Genomic DNA, 26,048 nt, shown 5'->3' on the forward strand with positions numbered 1-26,048 from the left:
TATATATATATATACATATATACAATATATACATATATATAAGTATATAAATACAAATCAAATAAGTATACAAAAATATGTGTGCGTGTGTGTATAGATTATATATATATATGCTGTAAAGAATTTCCTTTTTTCCGTCGCTGAAATAACGTGACGCAAAATTCTCGCCTGCGGAATAACGAGTGCATAGCGATGAGCATACCGCCATTATCCTGCTGTAATTACTAAAAATGGATAAATTCGATTTCTTTCGGAGTGACGAAAATACTTAATCCGGGCGAAACGCCGCGTCGCTTTTTTGCGCGCTCCCACCGATCGATCAGCGAGGACAGTGTCGGATGTGACGGCACGTTTTTGTGAAGGATGAGCTACAGCTTCGTCGAGAGAGAGAGAAAGAGAAGGATAGACAGCGGGGTACTCGGCTATATCGATTGAATCAAACGCCGTTTACACTTTACATTTTATCCGCTCCACCCGTTCGATTTATGCTTCGTGTTGTACCCGTGCTCGCTTTTTAGTGACGACATCGCCATGTGCGCTACACACAATGAGAGTGTCTGTTTTTCGGTACCTCGTCGAATTTTTTATCCAGGGCGTGATAGGCCACCTGGTAGCCACGCAGGCCAGAATGATTCCTGCTCTGCCATGATACCAGGACGGAGAAGGGCTGGATGTCCTGAATAGCCAATTTCAGGACCAGGGGCGCGGTGCAGAAGGCGTGAGGGTCCAGATCCAGGAAGACTAGTCCGCGCAGCTCTGGCGGTTGCTCGCATCTCAACAGACCGCCGTCCACATCGTTCATTCTTAGTCCACCCCCGCGATTTCGGTTCATCCCTCCGCCAACCAGCTTCTGGTGGTCGCGCAGCCATTCCCAAAGCTCCTGGGACTCGCAGTCGCAGTGCAGTGGATTCTCTGCGCGGATTTTAATGTCTGTGATTATCTTATGAAAGAGTCTGATCTCAACGTTTTATAGGTCTATCGGGCATTCGTTTCGGTGGTCTTTGCGAAAAGTTTTATCGCGCTACGACGTCATGATCACCACGAAAATCTTGCGAATTATGAAATCTCGGAGTATTTGAATTTGCCGTAAGCACTACGACGGTTACGGCAACCTGAATCACCGTGACTCTATAGCCGTTCCCCGCGGCTGAATAGCACATGATGTTTTGTAACGTTGCTCGTGATTGTGTGCTCTGTGTTCATATCGTTCACTCGACGTCGAGGAGTTCCGAGTGTAACTACCCGGCGGGGCTATTTTCGACTATGAGTCGAATTTGCTCGCATGCGAAGATATACCGGTAGTGAGTTTTGCATGCGACCAATCATCTCACCGGCTGAGATTGCTATTGTCGAACATAACGCGATACGATCCGTGTGAATGGCGTTATGTGTGCTTATATTATTACGTGCAAGTAATATCGTCAAATGTAAGAGAATTTTTTCATGCAATAAACGACCGAATAACTCTCAAAACGTACAAATACTTTATATAGGAAATGATTACAGAATGTGGCTCTGAGAAAAGCTGAAGATAACTTGCAAGAAAACACAGGGAAACGTTCTCTTTCTAATTTGATGAGCTTTTAGAAATATAAATTTTTTATACGAGCTCATGCACGCTTTTAGGAGGTAAAATACTGAATCGATTAGTTTTTTGTTGCGAATAATTGACAAAACTATAAGAGGTGAAAAAATCGTTTTAAATAAAAAAAAATTTTTATTTATTATAAAAAATAAAAATAAAAAAGTTTTGTATTATATATATATACTAATATATTATATATAATAAAGTATTTTCAAAACCACTTAATTTTGACTTCGAAACATTTTTTTCATTTTTTAGTGTCGATTTTTGCTTAAAAATAATCGATTTTTGTCAAAGAAGTACCTAAAGTTCATTCTCTAAAAGTGCATATATAAAATGTGTATATATAAAAAAATACTCTTCATTTCAGCGTAGACAATATATTAAAAATTTATCAAAATTGGAGGGAAATACTTCCCTATGTTTTGTTATTAGTATGTGTTAGTATGTTCTATTACTATTTTAAGATTTTATGTTAATAAATTATATGTTTTTCACCTTTATTTTGTTCGTTCAATTGATCTTTTGTTTGTATTTATCTCTTAAAAAAGTGAGAATTGGAAAGATAAATACAGAGAGTTTATCTTATAAAAATTTAAATAGATCATAATAAAGACATCATGTCACGCGGTTTCTTTTTATATAATTATTTTCGCAATTTCTTATAAATTGTAAGCGGATAAATTCTCAACATAAATGCGTAATATGGTGAAATCGAAACAAATATAAATACAATAATAAATCTTACCCTCGGCCCGTAAACTCCGTATTTGCGTTTCAAGTGGTCGAAAGGCATTCAGCGGTAAGTTCGCTAAGTAGTTTCTACTTAGATCTAAAATCCTGAGCTTCTTCAGCGGTTTGAACGCATCTGGGGAGATCGACGATATCCAGTTGCCGTAGAGGTGTAGTTCAGCTAAATTCTCCAAATGTTGGAACGTGCCCTTTCCCACTCCGCTTATCTGATTGTACGAAAGATCGAGCACCTGCAAAGCTTTAAGGTCAGGTGGAAAGTCCTCGAGCTCTTTTAAACGATTGTGCGTGAGATTCAGCAGTCTGAGGTGTTCTAACCCCTTCAATCTTTCTTGCGGTAATAACTCCAGTTCATTGATACTAAGATCCAAGGTAAGTAAATTCGAGAGGCTGCGAAATGCACTAGGCGACACTCTAGATATCATATTACTACCCATGAAGAGGTGCATCAACGCGGGAAACGCCTCGAAGTCTTGGCTCGTAACTATTGTTAAGTTCGTCCCGGAGATGTGAATTTCCTGAAGAGCCGGATACTTCGCCTCCGAGCTGATCTCGTGTATTCTCACGAGAGGATTAGCCGTGACGTTTAGCCAGGTTAGACCAGGTATATTTTGCGCCGAGAGTGCAACGGCAGGTATTTGCCGAAACTTATTAGCTGCGAGCTCGATCTTCCGCAGCATATTCGAGCGGGCGAAGAAATTTGCCGGAAGAGCCGTTAAGTGATTGTGACTCAGATCCACGGATATCAGACGGGAGAAATTGACAGAGGCGAAACCGATGAGAGACGCAATGTTATTGCCGCGTAGGTCGAGTTCCCGTAAACTGGTCAATCCGTTTAATCGCGACATATCCACGCGGTGAAGAACGTTGTTGGCTAGAGAGAGAAATTCTATCGTGGTGGCGTTCGCGAACACATCGTATGGAACCTCCTGGAACCTGTTGCCATCAAGCTTGACTTCCTTGAGAGCTTCGAGCCCCAGGAACAGTGTTGCTGGCAGTACCCTGAGTAAATTGTTGCTGAGCAATAGCTTCCCCAGATTCTTATTCTTTGAAAATATTTCGGCTGGCATTCTGTAAATTTGCGACGAGTCCATCGCCAGATGTTGAAGAGATGGCAAACCGTCCAAGGAGTTCGCGTTAATTTGACTGAAGTTGTTGTACGATATTCTTAAAACTCTTAATCCTGGTATATCTAGGCGGTCTAATGCCATGGCAGTGAAATGATTGTGCTCGAGATTTAATTCGTAGAGATTATTCAGTCCGCGAAAGGCACCGTTCTCGATCACGCTGACGGTGCAATTTTTCAAGTTGAGTGTTCTGATTGGCAATCCCTCCTGGAAGATCTTATCGTGTAGCACGTTCAAGTGATTGTTAGCCAGATCGAGGATGCGCAGTCTTTTGAGGGCCGTCAAGGCGTAAGGATCTAAACGGCGTAAACCGTTGTCCTGCAGGTAGAGCTCTTCTAGCTCGTGGAGCTCCGAAAATGTCTTTACGGTCACGTGGCTTAATCGGTTCATACTGAGCTCCAAAAATTTAAGTGCTTGCATTGGTTTGAAAGCGGTGTCTTCTATCCGCGAGATAGAATTATTCGTGAGATACAGACGTTCGACCAGCAACAGGTCTCGGAACAATGGGGCTTGAAGACGAGTCAGCCTATTATGTCCGAGCCACATGATCCTGACCGAGGCCTGGCCCCTTAATGAGTCATTGTGTAGGACGCCGAGTCCATTGTTGTCTAGCTGAATAGAAACCAAAGAGCTACCGCTGTTTTCACTCTGACCGACGTCGTTCGACACTTGGAACACATCACCGAGCACCGCTAGAAGATTGCCCTGCAGATTCACATGTTGCAGACTGTGTAGGGATCTCAGCGCGCCGGTTTCCATGTCCGTGATGGCGTTGTTTTGCAAATGCAACTCAAGGAGCGACGGCAACGGCGCAAACACGCCACGTTTCACCTCGGTGATCTGATTATCCTGTAGCCGGAGCTCGCGCAGCTGCTTCGCTTTGGCAAACGTGCCCACTTCAAGCTCGCGGATGTTATTACCGTCTAATGACAGAGTCGAGAGGTTTTCGCAGTGCTCGAGAAAATCACGCGGCACTTTCTCTATGTAATTTCCGCTTAAATGTAGCTGTGCTAATTGACCGAGAGTCGCCAGGCCGCGCGCATCGATCCTTCTGATGGCGTTTTGTTGGAGATACACGACCGAAAGGCTCGTGCTACCGGCGAATGTTTCCGCCGGTATTTCGAGAATGTTATTCTCCGCCAGGAAGAGCTCCTTCAACTCGGGCAGCCTCGAGAACACGCCCCGGATATAGTGTATGTGATTGTGGCTGAGATCGATCGACCTGAGCTTTTGATTGGCACGGAAGGTGGCCACGTCAAGAAACACGATCTTGTTGTGGCTAAGGTCTATCGACTCGAGATCGATCAACGATATAAAGGCATCCTTGTCGACCGACTCGACCGCGTTGTAATAAAGCGAGAGGGTCTTTAGGGACGGACAGCAGCGAAAGCAATTGAGCGGAATGTCCTTGAAATTGTTGCTACTGAGATCGAGGAAGTTTAAGGCGTCTAGCCTGGAATAGCCATCCTCCGGGAGCTGGGATATCTCGTTCCAAGCGAGCCTCAAGGACGTGAGATGTTCTAATCTTCTTAAGGATGTCATGGGGAATACTCTGATCTTGTTCTCCGCTAGATCCAGATCCTTTAAAGTGCCCTCGAGTCCAGCAAAGGCGTACTCGGAAATTTTCATGATTTGATTACCCTTCAGGTTCAGTTTAATTAATGCGAGTCCAAAGAAACTGAAGCTAGGCAGCTCGTAAACGAGGTTGGCCTCCAGGTCCAACGCTTTGAGTAGGCTCAGCGAAGCCATAGCCTTTTGAGGTACGTGAGGTAGTCGACCGGATACGAGTGCCAAGGATTCCAGGCTTTTACTGAGTCGCGTAAAAGCATCCTCGCTTATTTCGCGGATCGCGGAATGCGATATTTGCAGATGCCTAATTTGCGAGCCTGCCGGGAAAGCGGCGGACCGAAGTTCCTCTACTTTCCGATCCAATTCGTACACGCTCAATGATTGAACGAGCGCCCCTAGAACAATTCCGAGATATTTCAGTTAAAGTCACTGATACGCTTTCAAAGTTACAATTACGAGATGCAATCGGTTAAATTCTTCTTTCCATTTTTGGTATTTTTTTATCGGATACTAGTAAATATTTGATCGAATATCGATAAGTATAAATAAAAGGACAAATCATGTTTTCAATAAATATACGTGTTATGAGAATTTTTATCATTAGAAACCGGAAATCTGCAAAATATAAAACGTAACACAAGTAGCACAGAATTTAAATACATAAATAGTTTTAGAAGTCTTTCTTTTATGAAAATATATAAGATTAAAGAAGAACGAGTATTAATAAATTGCGTTATCTTCTTAAATGTAGCGGATTAATCTAAAATATTTTCTACTAGGTAAGAAAAATTAAACGTTTTTACAAAAGGGGTACTCCAAAAATATGTTATTTTAAGATCTTAGTAGATTTAAATGTTAAGCTGTTCGACATTTGAAAACTGACAGCTAAGAAAACACAAAAAAAGAATAGAAATCTAAAGAAACGAAATCTAAAAAGGTATGTAGCTTATTCATCATTTGCTGATACTAAAACGATCTCTCGAGTTTTTCCGTTTTTGTTTTTTATTTTGTGCCACAGCTGTTCCCGTACAACGTTACCATCGTTTTACGTAGGTACGTATCGCTATACAGTGGCTGTTTCTACTTATGTATGCGAGCGAAATACGTGTTCTCCCCGATCCCCGCTTTTTGCGTGTTGTATCATGGACGGTTTACCTTCCTCGCCGGCGGCATGTATCACGCCGGACAAAGCGTTCCTGAGGGACTCCTCGGTGGCACCTGCGCACTCCAGGAACAGACCGCCGTTTTCGAAGTTGTAACACGGGCATCCGGGTATTGTGTCCGGCGGTGGACACTTAGCACCCCTTGCTTCCTGCGTCGCCATGCAAGCCGCCAGGATCACCGAGTAGATGATACGGAAGCTGTCCCGACGGTGATTCCACCGTCGATTGTCACGTTCTCTGCACGACGGGGTCGACGGTTGTCGCCACTTTCGCCTAGTTCGTGGCCGCGTCGTCCACATATTATTATTATCGCACCGCTTCGTTCCCGGCTCGTCCCGATTCGTTCATCGTTTCTCACGCCGACACTCGGTTCTTCGCACCGCCGCGGCTTCTGCGAACAATGAGAGACATCGTCGGAATGAAATTGGACGTGAACACGGGACGAAGCTCGCTATCGTCATCGCAAATACACGCTTGGATACATCGTTCACATATAAAGGCTCTTGAGATATCGAGAGTGCCTAGAAATGCTTCACGGATTGAATGATACCATTTTTATCCGATTCGTCATCGACATAAATGAGACTCTCTTCAGCTTTAGACTCTATCAGACTTAATATCGAGATATTCTGAATGATTCTTGATAGCAATAGAAAAGACTGTAAAATGTTTAAGAATACATAAAAAGAAGAAAATCATAAAACAAAAGGATTTTACATATTCTGTTGCTAGATCTTAATAAATTTTAATATTTTTTATTATATCAATCACAGATCAGCTTACATACTCGGGTACTTAAAAAGAATCTATAATCTATCTATAATCTCAAAATGTGTTTGACCTGATGTACCGTTTCCTGTATTGGAAAACTATAATATTTAAACTGTTTTCTTTTTTTTTTTTCAGAAGAAATCGTTCTTTTTAATTCGTTAAGTACACAAATTTATCTTTCTTTCTTTGGTTACAGTAATAAAAGGGATCTCGAATCCCACGTATTTTCTTTTCAGCAATTGCCATTGCTTGCCTTACCTATCGTTTGGCTACAGAAAAATATGGTTATCCTACTTTCGACGAACTGAAACGTGTACATACATATATTTTCTGGACGAACCTCAATTTTCAACAGGACAAGGTTCAATCCCACGGGACTGAAAAGCCGATGGATAACGTCCTAAAAAAAAGGAAGTATAAAGAGGGAGAGAGAGAGAGAGAAAGAGAGAAAGCGAAGTCAACAGCATCGTTGGTCACTGGGCTCCTGGTCTCGGTGTGTCTCGTTCAAAAGATACCGATCCTGAAGATCAGTCGACCGACGGTCGTAATTTAATGCCCGCAGTAAATCAACGTAGCTCGGGGATGCTGTCACATACCCGCGTGACCCGTTACGATCGGAAAAATATGACCGGATTGGGCGGTTGCCAGATGGTGTCTTAAGATGGTGTCCGGGTCGCGACGTGGGGCGGTCGGGGGAGTCACGTGTGGGGATATGATCGAGAATACGAAGTGGTAAATGGACGCCGATTTCCGTCGTGCTACACCTTGTACGGCACGTCATTCTTCGGATAACTTTGTTAGGGCCGTGCTTGCAACTGGGGGTAACGTTAGGTCATTGGCTGCACCGCTGTAGTAGAAAAATCAATATGCCCTCGCGACTCCTACGCCAGGAGATTTTATTTTTTAATCCATTTGTGCGTATCGCGAGTTCCTACTTGGGCTCTTCCCTTCAACCCTTTCTTCTCTTTACTTCCCGTAAAATTCCGTATTCCAAAGTGATCATTTCAGATATTCTCTTGTTCGCATCCCTATTAATTAATTCACTATACTTTCGCGAGAGATACGCGATTCATTATTTCTGCTTGGAATTAAAGCAGTTAATTAAATTTCATCCTAATTAGGTGACAGGCTAATTATGTAGTTTACATTACGTGGTTGAATTATATTAAGCTACATCTAGTTCTCTATTGTTTAAACAGAATTTAAAAAAATTACAACGAGGAAGTAATCAAATTGTAGAGTCAAGAAATTATCTACTTGGTTTATGCTGCTGATGTTAAAATATTAATATTAATATATGTTGACGTTGAAAGATTAATCATAACGCGCGCACAATAAAAAAATTATATAAATACACGTGTAGAACACCCAGCTGTGAGGTTTATGAATCTACTAGAAATGAGTATACACAATCATTTCCCTCTCGTGTCATACTTTAAAAATATTTTCGTCAATATAATGTATTTTTTTAACTTTTTGTTGTAATTTAGTTTTATCAACTTCAAGAAAAAGTTTCTATGCATATTTCTGTCTATGCGTATTTTTGATTTGTATTTTGTCATAAATTAGTTATCTGATAAAATGACGTTTCAGGATTATCACAAAAAATAAATTTTCTTGACTTTTGCAGGTTTTCCAGATAAAAATGGAAAATTTTCCAATATAAAATACTCGTATGTAGATTTTAACACATTTAAAGTCAAGAATTGTAAGAAAGCCAGCATATATTATTAAAAGCATCGCAAAAATGGTTAGTAGCACACTAAAATTTTGGGCGCAAATTCAAGCCAAAATCAAATAAATTAGTATTGGAAAAAGAATGCAGTTATGAAAAAGGGCGCTCAAATAACAATACTGAATAAAATATAAATTTTAATTATTTTATTAAAATCGTTTAAAGCGTGCGAGTTTTGAACGTATTTCACTATAAACGTCAGATATAATATTAAACAATTATAACAATTATCTAGAATACGAGTTTTAAGGAAATTGTGAACAAATTTCAAAATCCCAGATTTTTTTATATTTTCCCCTGACTTTCCCCGATTTTCCATTACCAATTTCAATTTCCTTACCTTTTTGTGATTTTTCCCGGTTTTCTAGGTTTGTGGCAACTTTATGTTTATATTACAACTTTATATTTATATACATACAAGATTCTGCAAATGTTTTATAAATATGAATCTAATTCTGAATTCTTTACAGATATAAAAATGACATAACACTATACTTAATGATAAGTCATTGAATGTTTTTTTTATTTTTCCACACATTTCTCTTCAAATCTGTTATAATTCATAATTTTATAATTATTTAAAGTCAGACGTGTCATGTAACATTTAATTGAGACTTAATTTAAGGATTTTATTTTTGATTTTAAAGTTATATGATATCACGACAATCTGTCATAATATCGTAATGTATAATAGTGCTTGGTTTAGTTGTGATAAAGATGATAAAATATATCTCATTATGCGGAAATAGATTAGAGTTGAGTCGTTTCTCAAATTCCTAATTTACAAAAACTTGCAAAAGATAAGAAAAGCACAAAACAAAATGAAATGCTTGTGTTGCCGCTGCTTCGAAAGTAGAGCTTACGTATCATTATAAATTCTAAGAGGTATGCATATCTTTGTAATATATTGGATCGAATCGTAAGGTCGAACTTTGTCGTTTGCAAGCATGAAAGTTGTTTCACGCTGTAACTTCACCCGTTGCTCTTGTTTCCGAACCGAGAAATCTTCCGTGTACTCGACGTTTTACTCCCGAAGGACTTGGCGCAATATTTGCATAGCGTTACGTAATGCCGCGGCATTCGGCAGGTTTGTGAATCTACTGGAAACGAGTATACACAATCATTTTTCTCTTATGTCACATGTTAAAAATGTTTTTGTCAATATGATGTATTTTTGTTAACTTTTTATTGCAATTTAGCTTTATCAATTTAAAAAAAAAAGTTTCTTTATAAGCATATTTTTAATCCGTATCTTTATTATTTTATTTCTATTTATTCTAAGAATATTTATATTGGATAAAAGAACACAAATCCACAGTTCGTGAAATTCACACACACACATATATTCGTATAAAAGCTCAAATATTATAATTCAAGCTGTCACTTTGGCGTGATACTTATTAGTCGCTTGATTTGTCTGTGCTAAATTAAGTTGGAGATGAATTAAATTTAGATAACTGTATTTCGAATAATTAAATTTATAATAGGAAATGGAAAAGTGGATCAAAACCAAAGAAGAGTTTGAATAAGATTAAATAAGAAAGGTACATACAAAAAGATATATATTTACAAAGTTCAAAAGCGAACTTGTTCTAAATAAACTTATTATTGTTATATTAATGTCATAATATATGTCAATACGAAAATAAACAAACAATTTTATGTAAAAAATATAAAGTTTGACTTACAAAAAGTTAAAAATACATTAAGAAATTTGGACCAGTAATTAAGATTTCCAATTGTAACATTTTAATTGAGATAAGATCTAAATTTGTTAAACAATTTCGAAAAACGATCAATAGAAGCTATAAGATTCGTATATTGAGAAACAAAATGATTTCAATTACAATAATTTAATTATAATTTATAATCATTTTCGATGCGAATCGTATATATGTATATATTCTTGGTAAAACTAAATGTAATTATTATTATCAACGTTACAGCAATAATAACTGTAAAAATGAAATTTCTAACTGTAATTATTTTATAATGTAATTATAGTCACAAATATCAAGCATTTTTTCCTCAGTATATGTGTTATGATTATGTAATCTTCAACTTCCAGATCAGTTGCGCAGAATTTTTGGGGAATTGCCGAACTCGTATTTGACATTTCACTTGTGCATCCTGACGCTCTTTTCCATCGAAAGTTTCCCAGAATACTCATGTCAGCTAGACATTCTTGTTCGATGTCGTTTGTGTCGTTCTCGCACGCGATTATCGAGCGCCCCGAGCGTCGAGGAGTGAACGGTCGCGCCATCCGGAATCCGCGTTACGTTCGAACGGATTCCGCTTTTGGCGGACTACACCGAGAGTCGATCGGTGTTTCCGAGAGTCGGCCTGACTCTCCGGTCGGAAACGTTCTAGTCCATTACCGCCGTAGCGAAATTGAATTTCCTCGGGATGGCAGCGCGGCTTGACGCCGCGCGCAAGCTCGGATTAAATCGTTGGGGCCGTCGAGCAAACCGCAGTCACTAATGAAGCGCACCGCGTTGAATTTAAAAGATTCTCCCTTACCTTTCCTCCTCTCCACCGCATGGCGCGGGGTCGAGGACCATGAGAATTCGCGTCCTCGCGCGAAATTACAGTCATCCGGCTCTCTCCCTTTCACCCCCTTCCCACCTCCCTCCCCCCCCTCTCTCTCTCTCTCTCTCTCTTTTTCTCTTCTTTCTTTCTTCATTAGTTTGCGTCTTAAAGAGAGGGGTTGAGAGCACGGTCTGTAAAGGGTGAAGGTGAGTGGAAGAGTACAGGTTGCAACGGATGTACCTGTGCATACGGCAACCCACCTTCTCTCACCTACTTGGGTGGGGTCGCCTAACGAGCTCTCCGACCATCGGAGTGCTTTGCAGTTGTTCACCTATTTAAATAAGAACCGCTGATGGTAATGAGAATGCAAATGGCGCGACACGCCCTACGCGAGCTTCGTCTCACACGCCATGGAATAATAAAAAGGTGAACGCCGCGGTGGCGCGGCGAGGTGGGTACTTGTATACCGCGAGCTTTTCAACTCCCGAGAAAGATCGCGGAGAGAATTGTGACCGGGACGCAGTGATGGTTGCAAGCGTTGGTTTTTCTTGTTCGCCGCGCTGTCCAGATCTGGGATTTGGATTAAAGCACCAAGATTGAGAATTTAATAAGACCGATTGAAACGATATAGATATACGCGCTCGCGTGCAGCGTATTGAATGAAACTACAAAGCTGCACGTTATAAGCAGCGGTTTATGATTCCGACCGTAAAGAAAACAATATTGTGCTGTTCGACAAATGCATTGAACTTTACGATCTCAGTTTCTTGAGAGGGAATCTCGTCATTGATTAAGAAATAAGTGAAGAAATGCTTACAGATTGTAGATTTACAGCTTGACATGATGGCAATGTAAAGAATATTGTTTCCTATGCGTCCTGAAAGCGAAATCATAGGAAACAATCAATTTCGCAAAATTTCTTCGTTTATGATAGATATTAACTTAGGAATCGATTTTGATGTTTCACGTCGAAAAGGATTTGACGAATTTCTCTCGCCAAGATTGAGATGGTCATTTTCTTTTAACTGTTTTATTATTCTATCAGTTACTGTTTCTGTTCGAAATTTCCATTAATTCGTTTCCTTTGTAATGTCAAATTCATAGTTGCTTTCTATCGGAGATAGAATCGATCTTGCCGGAGATCAATTGCTTATTAGAATTGTATAAAAAATGAAAATCTCGATGATCTTTTTTTTTCAGAGAACGTATTGCAAGATACAATTTTGATAATCGATTTCCGACAAGATAGTGGGATCTTCGATAGGAAGACAGTAACCGTGATCAGATTCTATTCTATTTATAAGAGAGAGAATCTTTTCAATGATATAACCGATATAAACTTATTCGATATAAACTTATTTTATTATAAAATATTTTTACCTAATTTCTTTCGTAATCTTCGTTAATCAGAACGTTTAAAAATGTGCAATCACGGTTTTGTTTACGTTGTACAGCAGAAATTATCTCGTCCGATAACAGCGTAGAAGCGATGTAGAAATAAACTTACGTGGCTATAAACGAGAAGTCGTGATACACCAGCGACGAAGCGGGAGCTTTGCTTTATGAGTTCTAAGGTCATCGTGAAGCAGCGTTGTTGAGATCGTTTAATAACTTGTAGTTCACCGAGTGAGAGTTCTGTTCCTCTCAGGCATCGAGGCAATATCGTGTAATTTCTCCGCTAAGAAATAAAACGCTTCCTTATCGCGAGTTTACCAGCTTTCTAATCGTGCTTCTATATCAGATACGCCTCCGTAATCCGTATGATGGAAAATCCGTCTGAAATGGCCGACATTAAATCCCTAATTTATCGATCGATCATTAAAAATTGAGCCGCCATCCGTACGCGAGTCGCAGGACGGACGCCGACCCACTTACGTGCTTCGCATAAACTCACGTTTTATCCCGAAATCGCGTTACGAATAGGTATAGCGCGAAGAGCATTGCCGAAAATATCCGATAAGTTTTATCGATTGGTTTTAGCAGAGCGAAGTTCTTCTAAGTGCACGATGTCTTAACGTTAGTTTTCGTTTTCGGAACGATAATCTATTTATGAATAGCTTTCAAAGAAACTAAATGCCCGTTTTGTTTCGTATTAAGATAAAAACTTCTATTCGACATATTGATTTTAGCTCAAGCACAGGTTTTATTTGCGATTTCAATCCGCGCATTTCAAAGCGGAAAGATGTCAAAGCGACATGATCTTCATTTTTGCCAATAAGAAATGTACCTCATTATTTTTCCTAAGAAAATCTGATGTTACCGTGACGTAAAAACTGTACCGTATATATTATTAATATAAATTATAATTTTAAATATAAAAGGCAATTTGGTATTGTCCGCGTGGCGAGAGACAGCAAGGATTTTGTTTATTGTTTAAAATTATGATTGCGTTAATAGTACAATATATGGATGTTAATTATTGTAGTTTAAAATCAAATAATTGAAATATTTTTTGAATAAATAAATAATTAAAAATTGAAATTATATAATAAAAAAGACATAAATAATCGTCAACCTTTATTTAACTTTTCCCTGTTGAATTTCTTTACTTTCCCCTGTAGTTTTACTTTTCGTCGTATTAAGTATTTTATTTGTATTTATCTTATGCAATGGAAGTAAATCTTCTGTTGTTTTTTTATGTGAATGAAAATCTTATCTCTGCTAATCGTTAATATTATTTGTTTGGTACTCTTTCCTTTATCTGAGACATAGCAATAAGATTGCAATAAAAAAATAACACTTTTACTTCCTATGTGTTTTTTTTGTGTAATGATACAAAGAATAACAATTCCCAGAAATAACTAACTATCGATTTTTATTATTAGCACTAATATACTTGGCGTATGAACTTATGGTTAAAACGAAATCATACTTTGCCTTAGAAAACGTTGCTCTGTTGAGATAATATAATCTGTTCGGTCGCGGATATGGGTCAGAGAAATTCATACGGATCGCGAAACGATAATTCTCTTTTTCAATCAAATTCCATATTTCCAAATTGAAATATGGAATCCGTTAAACCGCGTTCTTCAATTAAGGGATCCACCATGAGAATTTCTGACGTGGAAGTAATTTATTTTATAAGTGGAAAATATAAACGACGAGAGAATAACGTCGAGAATAATCCATCACAAGGAATTAAGTAAGAAAGCTAAAGTTTTGGTCCTTGCGCAGATGATAGATCCGTCGCTTGTCGCATCGCGGAAGAAGAAATTGCGTCTTAAAGGCAATTTAAATGCTTTGAGTTCACGCGATATGCCCGCAAAGAGGCTTTACAATCAAGAGCAATTGATTGCCGTCGATCACGAGGCGACGAAAGATTGAAAATCGCGAATCGCATTGAGTCTGGTCACGGACACGGTGGATGGACCTCTAGTGGGAAACAAAGGGCGTGGAGAGTGTTAAATCGTGACACGTCGTAATCCGTTACGGGCTACTGGCTTTAAGGCGTGCAAACCTGCTTAGAGTATAAAGCAGCGAGTATAAAATATCGCCGGAGCAGTATACTGGATAAACTTTTTCCACGACATTGCCCGCGTGTAAGACGACATGCTACCGCGACGCGTGAGAGCGGAGAAGGGTTGGATGCGTCCTCAAAGGAAATTTAACCTTGTTGATCCAACAAAAAAGTTCTCGGCGACGCAATTAGTACGTAGCGCGTGAAACAGCTCTGGGAGCATCCGGACCGCGGATAAGATTTCATTAGCCGTACTTAGCGGTTTTAAGGGCTAATTACCGTAGGGATTAAAAGGGAAGTCTTTTCTTACACTAGGGCTTGTGCAAACTGGGTGTTTAGTGCTGGGATGCCAAAGATGTAACAAGATATTTCGTTGTATAAATATTATTGCAAAGTGATCTATTATTTTTTTTAATGCAAGATTTTTATTTATTTTTAGATTCGCAACGCTTTACATTGCACTTGAATCTTTTTTCTCATTACGCTTTAATTACGCTTTACTTACGCTTGATTTTTTTTAATAAATCATATCTGCAAGTATAAAAGAGTGAAATACTTGGCTAAAAAGTGGTTAGGCGCCATATGTTTTCATCCGTTTTTATGCGTAACTAAAGCTAAAAATGCAAACGCAAAAAAGGTGTAAACTCACATCTCTGGCTTCGGTGAAATGGAAACAGGAAAATTTAAATCAGAGCGTTTTACGTCACATGCTTCCCTTGGGTATGAACGTCATGCAACGTCGTGTCAGCTTCTTGAAATAGTCCGCGAGGAATACGTAAATAGCACTTTCGGGATTTATATTCATGAAATAAAGTAACAGCTTTAAATAGAACATAGGTACTAAATCATTGTGTAAAATGTAAAGATGTTAGAAAAAATTTAACGCATTTCTTACAATGTAATAATAATAATAATAATAATAATAATAATAATAATAATAATTTGCATTTTTTTTTCTACACACAGAAAAATATTATTCTATTGAGAAAGAAGAAGAAATAAAAAAAGTGATTACTCAATTTATTTTCTTCCTTTCAAATAACAGTTATCTTCAGCAAAGAATATTTTCTTGATAAAATTTTAAAATATACTTATTACAAGTTTTAGGAAAACTCATTATTATATACTCAAAACAAAGATTTATTTTTTTTTTAGAATTTGGTTGAAATTAATCGAAAAAGTGACTTTATGTAATAAATAAATTGAATTTTAATTTCAATTTTTAATTTCAATAATAATTTTGATTAAAGTATTAAACTTATTAAAATTCAAAACATATTTTAAATAAATTTGATTTGTGATGAACTTATGATAGATTTGCGAGTATATGAACTTTCGAAATACTTAAAACAAGTAAGTATTACTTGCACATGTATTATTCTGTGTGCAAAATTCGGTAGAACATCCCATATATTTACATAGATGTAACCTTTAATTCCAATACTAAATAAAAACTTTTAAATATACATTATTGTTTAAGCATACACATATATTTTGTTAACTTTATTAAATTTATCTATATGTAAATTTTTGGAAATTCGTACAGAAGATAAATTGATGATCTAATGCACAAATATAATTAATTTGAATTAATCTTATTTTATTATACTTTATTTCTATTAAAAATATTTTATTGAATCTCTCATTGAACTGTTAAATATGATTTCGATTTTATTTGCGTATTTTTATGAAATAATTTTAAAATTGTAAGAAAGAGAATAATATTTTGTAACATCGCACTCAACTAAAATAAATTGCAGAACATTCTTTCGTGTTGCTTATGTACAAAAATTACATCTTTATTTTTATATCAAAATGACGGATGAGTTCATGTTTGAGCAAGACAAATGAGTATATATGCTGAAAACAGAAAAATATGAGACATTTCATCTATAAATGTTCAGCGTACATTTTAAGAAAGAGTATCTCTGGAAGAAGCTTATATAAAGCATTTTATAATGTTACACAAATATTTACAAAAATATTGATAGTCTATTTTAAATGTGTCGTTTCGTAGCACCTATTGATAAAGTTTACAAAGTATCTATATATATATGTCATATTGTGCATTATATACAGATCTTTATAAAATTTTGATAAGTTCTATAAAGTACATATATCATAATGTACATTGTAAAGATCTTTGTAAAACTTTGATAAGTTCTAAAAAGTGTATTATATATCAAAAATATTTAATATCTGTATAATATGCAATGTGATATATATATATATATCTCACTGTGCATTATACAGATATTCAATATTTTTGTATTTATGATTATATTTAACGATGACATCAATAAGAGAGTTATAGAAATTATATCATATGTTGATTAATGTTTTATTTCGTTAAAAATCGAATTTACACGAGATTGTATATTTTTAGCTTAAACATAAACGCGTAAAAATTTATCGTTTTTTTCTCTAAAAAAAAATCGCATAATGTAAAGCATAAAATAAAACGTATGTTATAGTTTTAAAGCTATCTGTCCTGTGTATTCATAATAGAAGAACATAAAAATTTCACTTTTTAAATATCGTGAGATAATCTGCGAAAAATAACATCGTACGATAATAACACGTCTCATGATTATGGAAAGAAAAAAATCTCCATATCTTGTCGTTCTATGCTGCCGTATTCCTACCTATTAAAGCTCGGACAATGAAGATATGAAGACGTTTATCTGACTGCGATACAGTTACACCGTTACGCTATACGATGCTTGCGTGTATTTAATTGATATATAGAGAGTGCATTAAAATTGTTTTATATTCAAGAAAAAGCTGATTTTTCGTGGAGAAAAAACGCAAAATAAATTCTTTTTGTTTTTTTTTTACGAGGAACATGAATACAAATTAGGAATTGAACGAGAGAAATCGCCCCTTTTCCAGCTGTATTACGATTTCAAACGCATTTGTACGTTATTATTCAGGAACGTGAATTCATTCTAATATATTCGCATAATAATTACTTGGACAATATGCAATTCTATGTAGAGTCCTTATTTTAATCGCGGCTAAGCTACATTAATAATATTAAATCCTTTTAATAATGGCACACGTATAACTTTTGTATCATGATCACAGTAATACTCATACATTGAATATTAATTATCATATCACATAATTATTACTTATTTATAGTTGCATATATATTTTGGTCAATAATATAATAGCGTATGTATTATTACATTAATATTGATATATTACTCGCATAGACTAAAATTCGCAATTTCTAAACTTCATTTCCTGATGACGCTGTGCATCGTTTACAGGATGATACGTATTAAACAAGTTATTTATGTGTGTAAACATGCGGATACAACGTGACTGACTTTCTGGATTGCAGCGGCATCATTTTGCCTCATATTCGTCAAACGTAGTAATTAAATGTGTAATCAAACGCGGTCATCTTCGAGATTATCTGTATGCTTAATGGCGCGTATTTTCCCATGCGCAGGAAATGAAAACCCCGTCCGTTGGTTAAGGAAAGTTGGGCCAGACAGAAATTAAATCGAGGACACCGCTCGTGCCACGAATAATTCGAAGGGTTGGAGTCTTATTATAAGATGACTTCCGTATTTATCATTAGATGAACATCATTAAGGGAGGGGAGGGGGGAAGGAGTAAGCAAATTTGACTTACGGAAGCAGGTCTGGTCATCCAGTGCGAATCTCGCGGTTTTGGTCGAGACCGAACGCGAAATCCACACGGGGACGATGAATCCAATCTGCTTGTAAAAGCAGAAACGCCACGAGAGGGGTTTGGTCCTCTCTCGTAAATCCGAGACGGCGAAGCCGCAATCTCGATGGATTACGTACACTCCGCTGCTATTTTACAATGCGACGGGAAGGCGGACACGTGAAAGGACACCCTTCACAACTTTCTAAGTCCGAGAACGTGAATCTTTCTCATCTTATTCTTTGCGTTTTGACGATAAATTTTCAAGCGTTCTTTGCCGCTTGCGCCAAGGAACGTATATATTTTTATCGATAATCGCCGATGTTAGTCGAGAATAGTAGGGTTACCATTCATTCTCTTTTCCTTGGACATAATCTTCCTTTTTAGAGCGTTTGGGGATTTTTGGGAGGAAGAAGGATTTTCCGAAAGCGTCCGGGATAATGAGCGTTCGTTTTTAAGGAATAGTGTTTTTGGATAATGCTATTGCAAAGTAAAAATCTGTAAACTATATTCATTGATGTGAATTTTTTAATATGTTTTATATTTATATATGTTTATTTATTTTATTGATATTTTAAAAATACCAATGAAAACGCAGATACATTTTAAATCAATAAAAAAAAAAACTTTTATTTTAAATAAAAACACACTATTTATTTATTTTCTAGTTTAAATTATTCTTCACTTTAAACAACAGCGAACAATTAGATATAAAATAATTATTCGTTGACTGTTTTGGTCAATTTTGTTAACTTATTTTTGTATACGTCTCGAATTGCAAGTGAAATATTCAAAGTTTTTGGTATGTAAGTTTCGAAAATTTTTATATGGTAACTTTAACCACGAGCGAGTGAAGTTGCAATGGTGATCGCTGCCATTAACGCCAACACGTAACGGGGATTTATAAAGTTGTCGCAGTGATAATAAGGCGTAAACGTGTGAACGGCAAGAAACTCGTGCGGAATGGCTTGGGGCGTTATGTTAAGACGCGTTAATGTGGAAACAAATGCAAAGAGCTCCGTTCCCGACGTGCTGTCGAGATGTTTCGGAACTTTTGCCTTTGTGTCGGGGAAATTCAGCTTTGGCGCGGAAAAAGGACCGGTTTTCCGCGAACGGCTGCACTAAAAGTCTGCAATGTCCGTAATATAACGTCCTCTTTTGACATCAGAAAGAGAATGAGTTCTTTTTTATGTATAGAAATGGGAAAATATTAAAGTTTGAAAAATATATATCAATGATAGTATCGTATATACATTATTTGTTTTAGTTCTATATATTGATTATTGTACATATATCGTAATATTTATATACATTGTTAGTTTCAAAACACTAACAATTTACAAAATTATATTATTGACCTCATGGCTCTTCCCAAATGAATTTTCCTAAGAAGGATTCTTACTTCATATGTTATTGTTTGTGAATCTTTAAAATCCATAGTTTCTTTGGATTTACACTATATAGTTCATAAATTCAGAAACATTTGATTTTCTTGCATTTTATATGACTTTTGTTATGACATTTTATAAAACTTTTGTTAAAAAAATCCTTAAAAACTTTTTTAAATTTATGCAAATCTTTTTTCTGTCTTCTCAAACTCTTTTTCAAACTGTTTCGTATTTTTGTGTGTATGTGTGTGTTCTATAGTCTTTAATTTCAAAATTAAAGCATTTTATAAAAATGGGTTTTAACATAAGACATGCAATATCGTTGCTATAAATCATTGAACAAAATAAAAAAAAATTATTTAAAATTATATAAATTATTTAAAATTATATAATAATAGTCTAATATTTAAATTAAAGATAGTCTAATTTAAAATATTTTATCGTTAATTTTTGTTCTATAATGTTTTGTCCAATTACAGTATTTTAAAGTAAAAAAATATTAAAAAAAATACCAATTTTCAATTTTAAATATAATTTTAAATGTAATTTAGAAACAAAATATTGTATAACAAAATACAAAACTAAAAAACAAATTTACAGCTTTAGTTTTTCTCTCTAAAATATATTTTTTGAAAACTTTGCTACAATTTTTTTCATCAGGATTAACTTAACTTTTTATGAGAAGAAAAAATCGCATACTCGAATTACAAACGATAGTGTACATCGCACAATGAGATTATATTACAGTTTTTTCGAATAATGGCTGAAATAGTTACTAAACTATTCAGATGCTTTTTTTCATGTTACAATAATAATTGGATAATTATTCAATTTTTTCATTTTTTCTCATATTATGCAGTATTATATCATGTATTATCTTATCAGTTTATTCTATATTCTTATATTTATTTTTTTATAGAAAAAAACGTTATTTATAAAAAGTTTTCATGATTTTTCGAAAACATTTTGATATATAATTTTAGGTCTTTGTAAGAAAGATAAATTTTATAAATATGCACATTTAGAAATACATTCGATATAGGAGAGAGTTGTCGAATGTGTACTATTTAACCTGCTTTTTATTATATTTTCCATTTAGTACTGTTTCGTACGCAAATGAACAGTAGAAATTGTAGCTCGATTTCGAACGCTTCTTGTTACATGTTTAATTTTCCATCCATAACAAATTAATTTGTCGTAAGTCTTTTTATAACATGCTGCAAAAGGTACGATTTTCATTTAAATCATACCTATAGATATTTTTTATCGTATTTCCTTTAAAAGTATTAACTTTATAAATGAAAATATTTAAAAGTGTAAGATTAATAAAAAAAAGTATTAACTAACACCTAATAATTAATTAATACCTAATTTTAATAATTTATTGAAGAAAATTAAATATATTTTATAATTAAATAACAATAATGAAAAAAGAAAAATAACGTCAAAATAAAATTAGCTCAAATATATTTTTGCCCTTGACATTGTATTGATATCAATTATCAGTTTTATTATTGTCAATTATCAGTCTTATCTTATGATAATATGATTCAGGAAACTTGATAGATTTTGTAAAAATATCGATTTAATCTTTATAATGGTTACAAACATGTGTATACAGTGAATGTAAAATATTCTTCAATAAATTTTTTTTTATAAAAATACAAAAATTTATAATAAAATTTGATGATCGCATTGTTATCAGCTACATAAGTCGATTAAAAATTAATATCAGATATACCTGATTTTTTAAACGCCGTTAACGTCCATAAAACAAAACATAAACTATTATATTTTTGTTTATATTACTCATTTCTCATATATTTTATATTATTGTTACTAAATGTTGCCTATATGAACTAATAATATAAAATATTAATAAGGTACGATTTAGGCGAGTATGCACTCTCCTCTACATATCGATGTATATTGGACATTTTGATATTTATATAAATGATATTTTCGAACTTTGGAAAATACATATATTATATATCTCTTTTTACGCATTGTGTACAGATACTGGTGTATTAATATTAACCTTGGATATAATTCCTTGAATAAAAAAAGTATATACATATATATATTTCTCTCATTAATCCTTCGGGGCTGACGGTAGATCTACTGGAAGTCATTCAATTATATATAAATCTCTTTGTCAAAAATGTCAAACAATTCTAATTTCTTTTTATATAACGTCTGCAAAGGATCTCGCACTAATTATATGAAAAATCGAATCCAAGTGAAATGAGTTACAATAGCTTTAGTTAATGTTTTCTCAATTATGTTACTCTTAAAGGAATGACATAAACTATAATATAATAATGGATATTTTTGAGCTATGATATATTCAAAGGTGTTCTATCAACATAAGTTTAACACTTATATCTTGAAAACTGTTCATTATTGAGTCTTATATCTATAATATCATTTATACATCGCGTTATATGTGAAAACTAAATCATTTCATTGGGACTCAATATATTCCATGTAACGTCTCCTTTGAACTATTCTGATTAAAATACACTTACAATTAGTATTTGTTCTTTTACATACGAGGTACGTTATTTTGCTTTCTTGAAATTAACTAGTGTCTTTTAATTAACATAAATTAAATGGGTCTTACGAATTCAGCGTCAGTAATTGTGTTACAAATTTTGACGTTAATTTTGGAAGGTCAAAACTATGCAAAAAATTTATATAAACGCATGCGTGGAAAAATCTTCTTTCCTAACCGTTTGCCTCTTTCTATTTCCTTAATATTTAGAAAAGAAATCAACATTCAGCGCAACTGTACATAATTTCTCTTCATATATAATAACAATTTTCAAAACAATTCGTGCTTTTATTATACGGTCCATGAACGTTATCAGCACAATTTAATAGAAGCGAAAAGTCCGTAGTTAAGAATCACGCTTCTTTTTTTTTCATTCATTTGCTTATACACAGGAGTGATTCGATAATTTCACTGCTTCGTCGTTAGTGTAGAAATTACGCTGTCGAGAAAACTTTATAATCCAATTGAAAAGTTTCCCGCTGATGTAATAACCGTGCTTCAGTAACGAAAAAAAGGGCAGGCACTTTTCACAAGAGCTCGAATGACGTCGATAACTATACCGGTAGTTTTTATCTTAGAAAAAACTTCGTCACAAGTGTAGCGGTTGTCGCGATCGCGACGCGATACTCGAGAAAGATTATTTTTTAAATAAATTTAAATTATTTACATAAACATGATTTCAAATTGCTCGTTGCGCCCGTGGAAAATTTCATAGATTAACACAGTGCATTATGCGTTATTTGCGTATTATAATCTTCGAATTCTCCGATTTGCGTTAATCAGAAATTAATTATCTATTAAATGAAGAAGGAATTGGTTTGGAATTATTATTTGTTACTGGATTTATTATTTATAATACGCGATTTCGCCGCCAAATATATATCCCGCTCCTTGTATATATATAGTAGAGATGTAATTATATTTTCCCTGGAACATGCAATAATATTCTACAAAAATATTTAATTGGTCAATTAATTTAGTTTAATCTAATGATGAATAAATTATGGAATTACTAATTTATGCTATTATATTGTAAATTGAGTTAGTTATATTAAATTGCATTTTCCATTATATATGGTGCGTGAATGATACTTCGAGCGGCCTTTCTATCACCGTTGCTGAAATGAGACGAGACAAGATAATGTTGCTCGAAGAAATTTGCCGAAGAAAAGCGGTAATACAACGTTTTACTCCGTCCGAGATGGAAGCTCGATGAAAACACGTTATCGCGAAGAGAAATCAGGCAGGTTCTCGTAAGGTTTACGAAGCGTGCATGTTAAAGCGATGGCACAGCCTGCATATATAATATGGTCCATTGGATTCTTCAGACTCTTGTTCTGAGTTGGGAAGGTACTCCGGCTACACGGTATACCGCCCTTGGTACCATAGACTTTCGGCCTTGAGCAAGCTTTTTTCTGAAAGAGCTTCCGTTTGATACGGGATGGCTTTTACCGTCGTGATAACTACTGGGTGAGCGGTCGAGGAACAACCGCGACGATGGAACAGCCCGGGTCTGCATTTATCGCAACCTAAATCTGAAATGGAAGCGAATTCTCGCGACAACCGGAACCCTTTTTTGCCCTCGTCGATACCGTCGGCGCGTGGAGTACGGAGTCGAGTGAGGTCTGTGTTTCGAATTGGTTGAAGTGCTCGTCCGTCTCTCTCTCTCTCTCTTTCTCTCTCGCTCAAACAAACGAATCCGTGTGCGGGCGGATGAAAAAGGAAAAAAAGCAGATCAAACTTCGACTCAATTTGCCGCCGTTCAGGAGTGAGGCGGCTGGATTTTCATTTTCGTTGCGACCCTTTCGATGTAGGTATCTGTTAAATGGCAGGACAGGGATTAATTACTTTCCCCTTTGCTGGCGTGCTCTTGACGCCTCGTCGAAGTGAAAATCTACGTTGGTTGCCTATTTCGTTACTTTGGCTTTATTTTTCAACTCGTAGTTTTTTTAAACTTGATCAATCTTTTTCCACAAATAAAATATATTTTCTTTATAGAGATTAAATAAAAATATGCAGAGTTTAAAACTTGATGCTGATGTCTGCTCTTCGTTTATTATCAAAATGATTTATCGCTGGTTTTATCGAGAAAATATATAATATTATTATTTAAACGTAATTTATTATTTAAATTATTATTTGAAGTAGTATTATTTGAATCTTTTAAAATCGCAAATATCGAGTAATTACCCAATATTTCAAATAGTTTATTAACGTTTCGCAACTAATTACTAATTGTAAACATATTTGTATTGCATATTATAAAATTTAGAGTTGGTATCTTCATAAATCATTTTGACCATAAATGTTTTATGTTAACAATTTCGATAAAATACATCAGGGATAGAATTGGCTTGTATTTCAGATAGTATTGGATATATATTGCCGATTAACTTGTTTACGATGTACGCTTCTTGTTCGTAAAAGCGTTCGATGGAAAGCGATATTAATTTCCATTGGTATAATACATGTAATTTAGGTGGTTGATGGCTTTTCTAATGATTAAATAAGGTTAATCCTTGCTTTAATTCGTTTGTTTTTGCTCATGGTTATGGTTAACCCATGGTAATGTGCAAGAACGTTTCGACAGTAATACTGTAGTTAAAATTTATGATAACAGCATTCACTATATCGACTTTATCTCGAAGCGGATTGGAAGGAAGAAGACCCACTTTTTCAAGTTTTAAATAATTTCGTTTTTAAGTACTTTAAGAAACTATCTACTGTTTCTATAAATTTTTGAACTTGCAAAATTCGTAATCAGATCCACGATCAAAGATAAAATAGGAAGTAATAAAAATGATTTTTTAAGACATTCCTTTTTTGATTTTTAAACAATTTAATTTTATTATCTTGCTCTTCTACGTGTGCACAGATTCCGATCGTACTTATCTTTATTTAAAATATAGAAAGATTAAAAAGCCAAGAAATGAGCTAAATAAAAGTTGTTAAAATAAACATTAAGATAATTTTCAAATATGAATGAGACTTTTTTATGTAAATACAAATCAATGTTGGTAGACATACACGTTACACTGAATAACAGGAGGGAATATTTGTTCATGCTTTACATAGTTGTGGACTCGCGGTAGTTGTTTCTATAGTCATTGTTGCGATGTCCAAACAAATAGTATCAGGCCGTTGTACAACGCATTCTTCATGTGTTTATCAGGTTTCATACGTTGATCAAGTTCCTTGCAAACGAAAATGGTGAAGTTTTGGGTAAATTACGTGTACAATTCGGAGAAGAGGCGCTATCGAAGGTGCAAGTGCGCAACGGCACTCGATACTGTCGATAGAAATTACGATATACAGAAACAACTGCCCCGAGTCCACAATAATGTGAGCGTAAATAGACATCCTCATCTGTTTTAAAGGAGAGTGGGGTAATTGCGTACATGGAGTAAACATGAACGATACTTTTGCAGTACATTAGAGTAGTGATAACCTTTCATTTCTCGCATCCAGTGGTAATCCGATATATGCTTAGTATCGTACTATAATATGTGACTATAGGTCGCATAGAACGCATACGCTGTTCAAGATAAGTACCATAATTACATAATTTCAATGATTTTAATGTAAGGAAGAAAGGAGGAATTAGTTACAAATATCTAATGAAAAAATTAAATAAAGCTAGTAATTATTTATCAATTATATATATATATATTAATATATATTGTAGTTTAAAGTCCATATCTTTTATCATTGATATATATATATATATATCAATTGAATT

The 26,048-nt window shown here is 35.1% G+C and overlaps 1 protein-coding gene across 1 annotated transcript in view; it reads right to left on the reverse strand.

Annotated features, from left to right (window-relative positions):
• LOC108748378 (protein artichoke-like) overlaps window positions 1-26,048 on the reverse strand; it is a 74,454-nt gene that overhangs the window by 2,040 nt on the left and 46,366 nt on the right. Inside the window, exons 2-4 of the mRNA XM_018486514.1 lie at window positions 6,187-6,585; window positions 2,334-5,426; window positions 572-912 (exon numbers count right to left, since the gene is read on the reverse strand). Of these exons, the coding sequence (XP_018342016.1) occupies window positions 572-912; window positions 2,334-5,426; window positions 6,187-6,493 (3,741 nt within the window). The 5' untranslated portion in view covers window positions 6,494-6,585. The remainder of the gene's footprint in view (window positions 1-571; window positions 913-2,333; window positions 5,427-6,186; window positions 6,586-26,048) is intronic.

This window comes from Trachymyrmex septentrionalis, unplaced genomic scaffold (assembly GCF_001594115.1).
Source record: "Trachymyrmex septentrionalis isolate Tsep2-gDNA-1 unplaced genomic scaffold, Tsep1.0 scaffold22, whole genome shotgun sequence".
NCBI classification, from domain to species: domain Eukaryota; kingdom Metazoa; phylum Arthropoda; class Insecta; order Hymenoptera; family Formicidae; genus Trachymyrmex; species Trachymyrmex septentrionalis.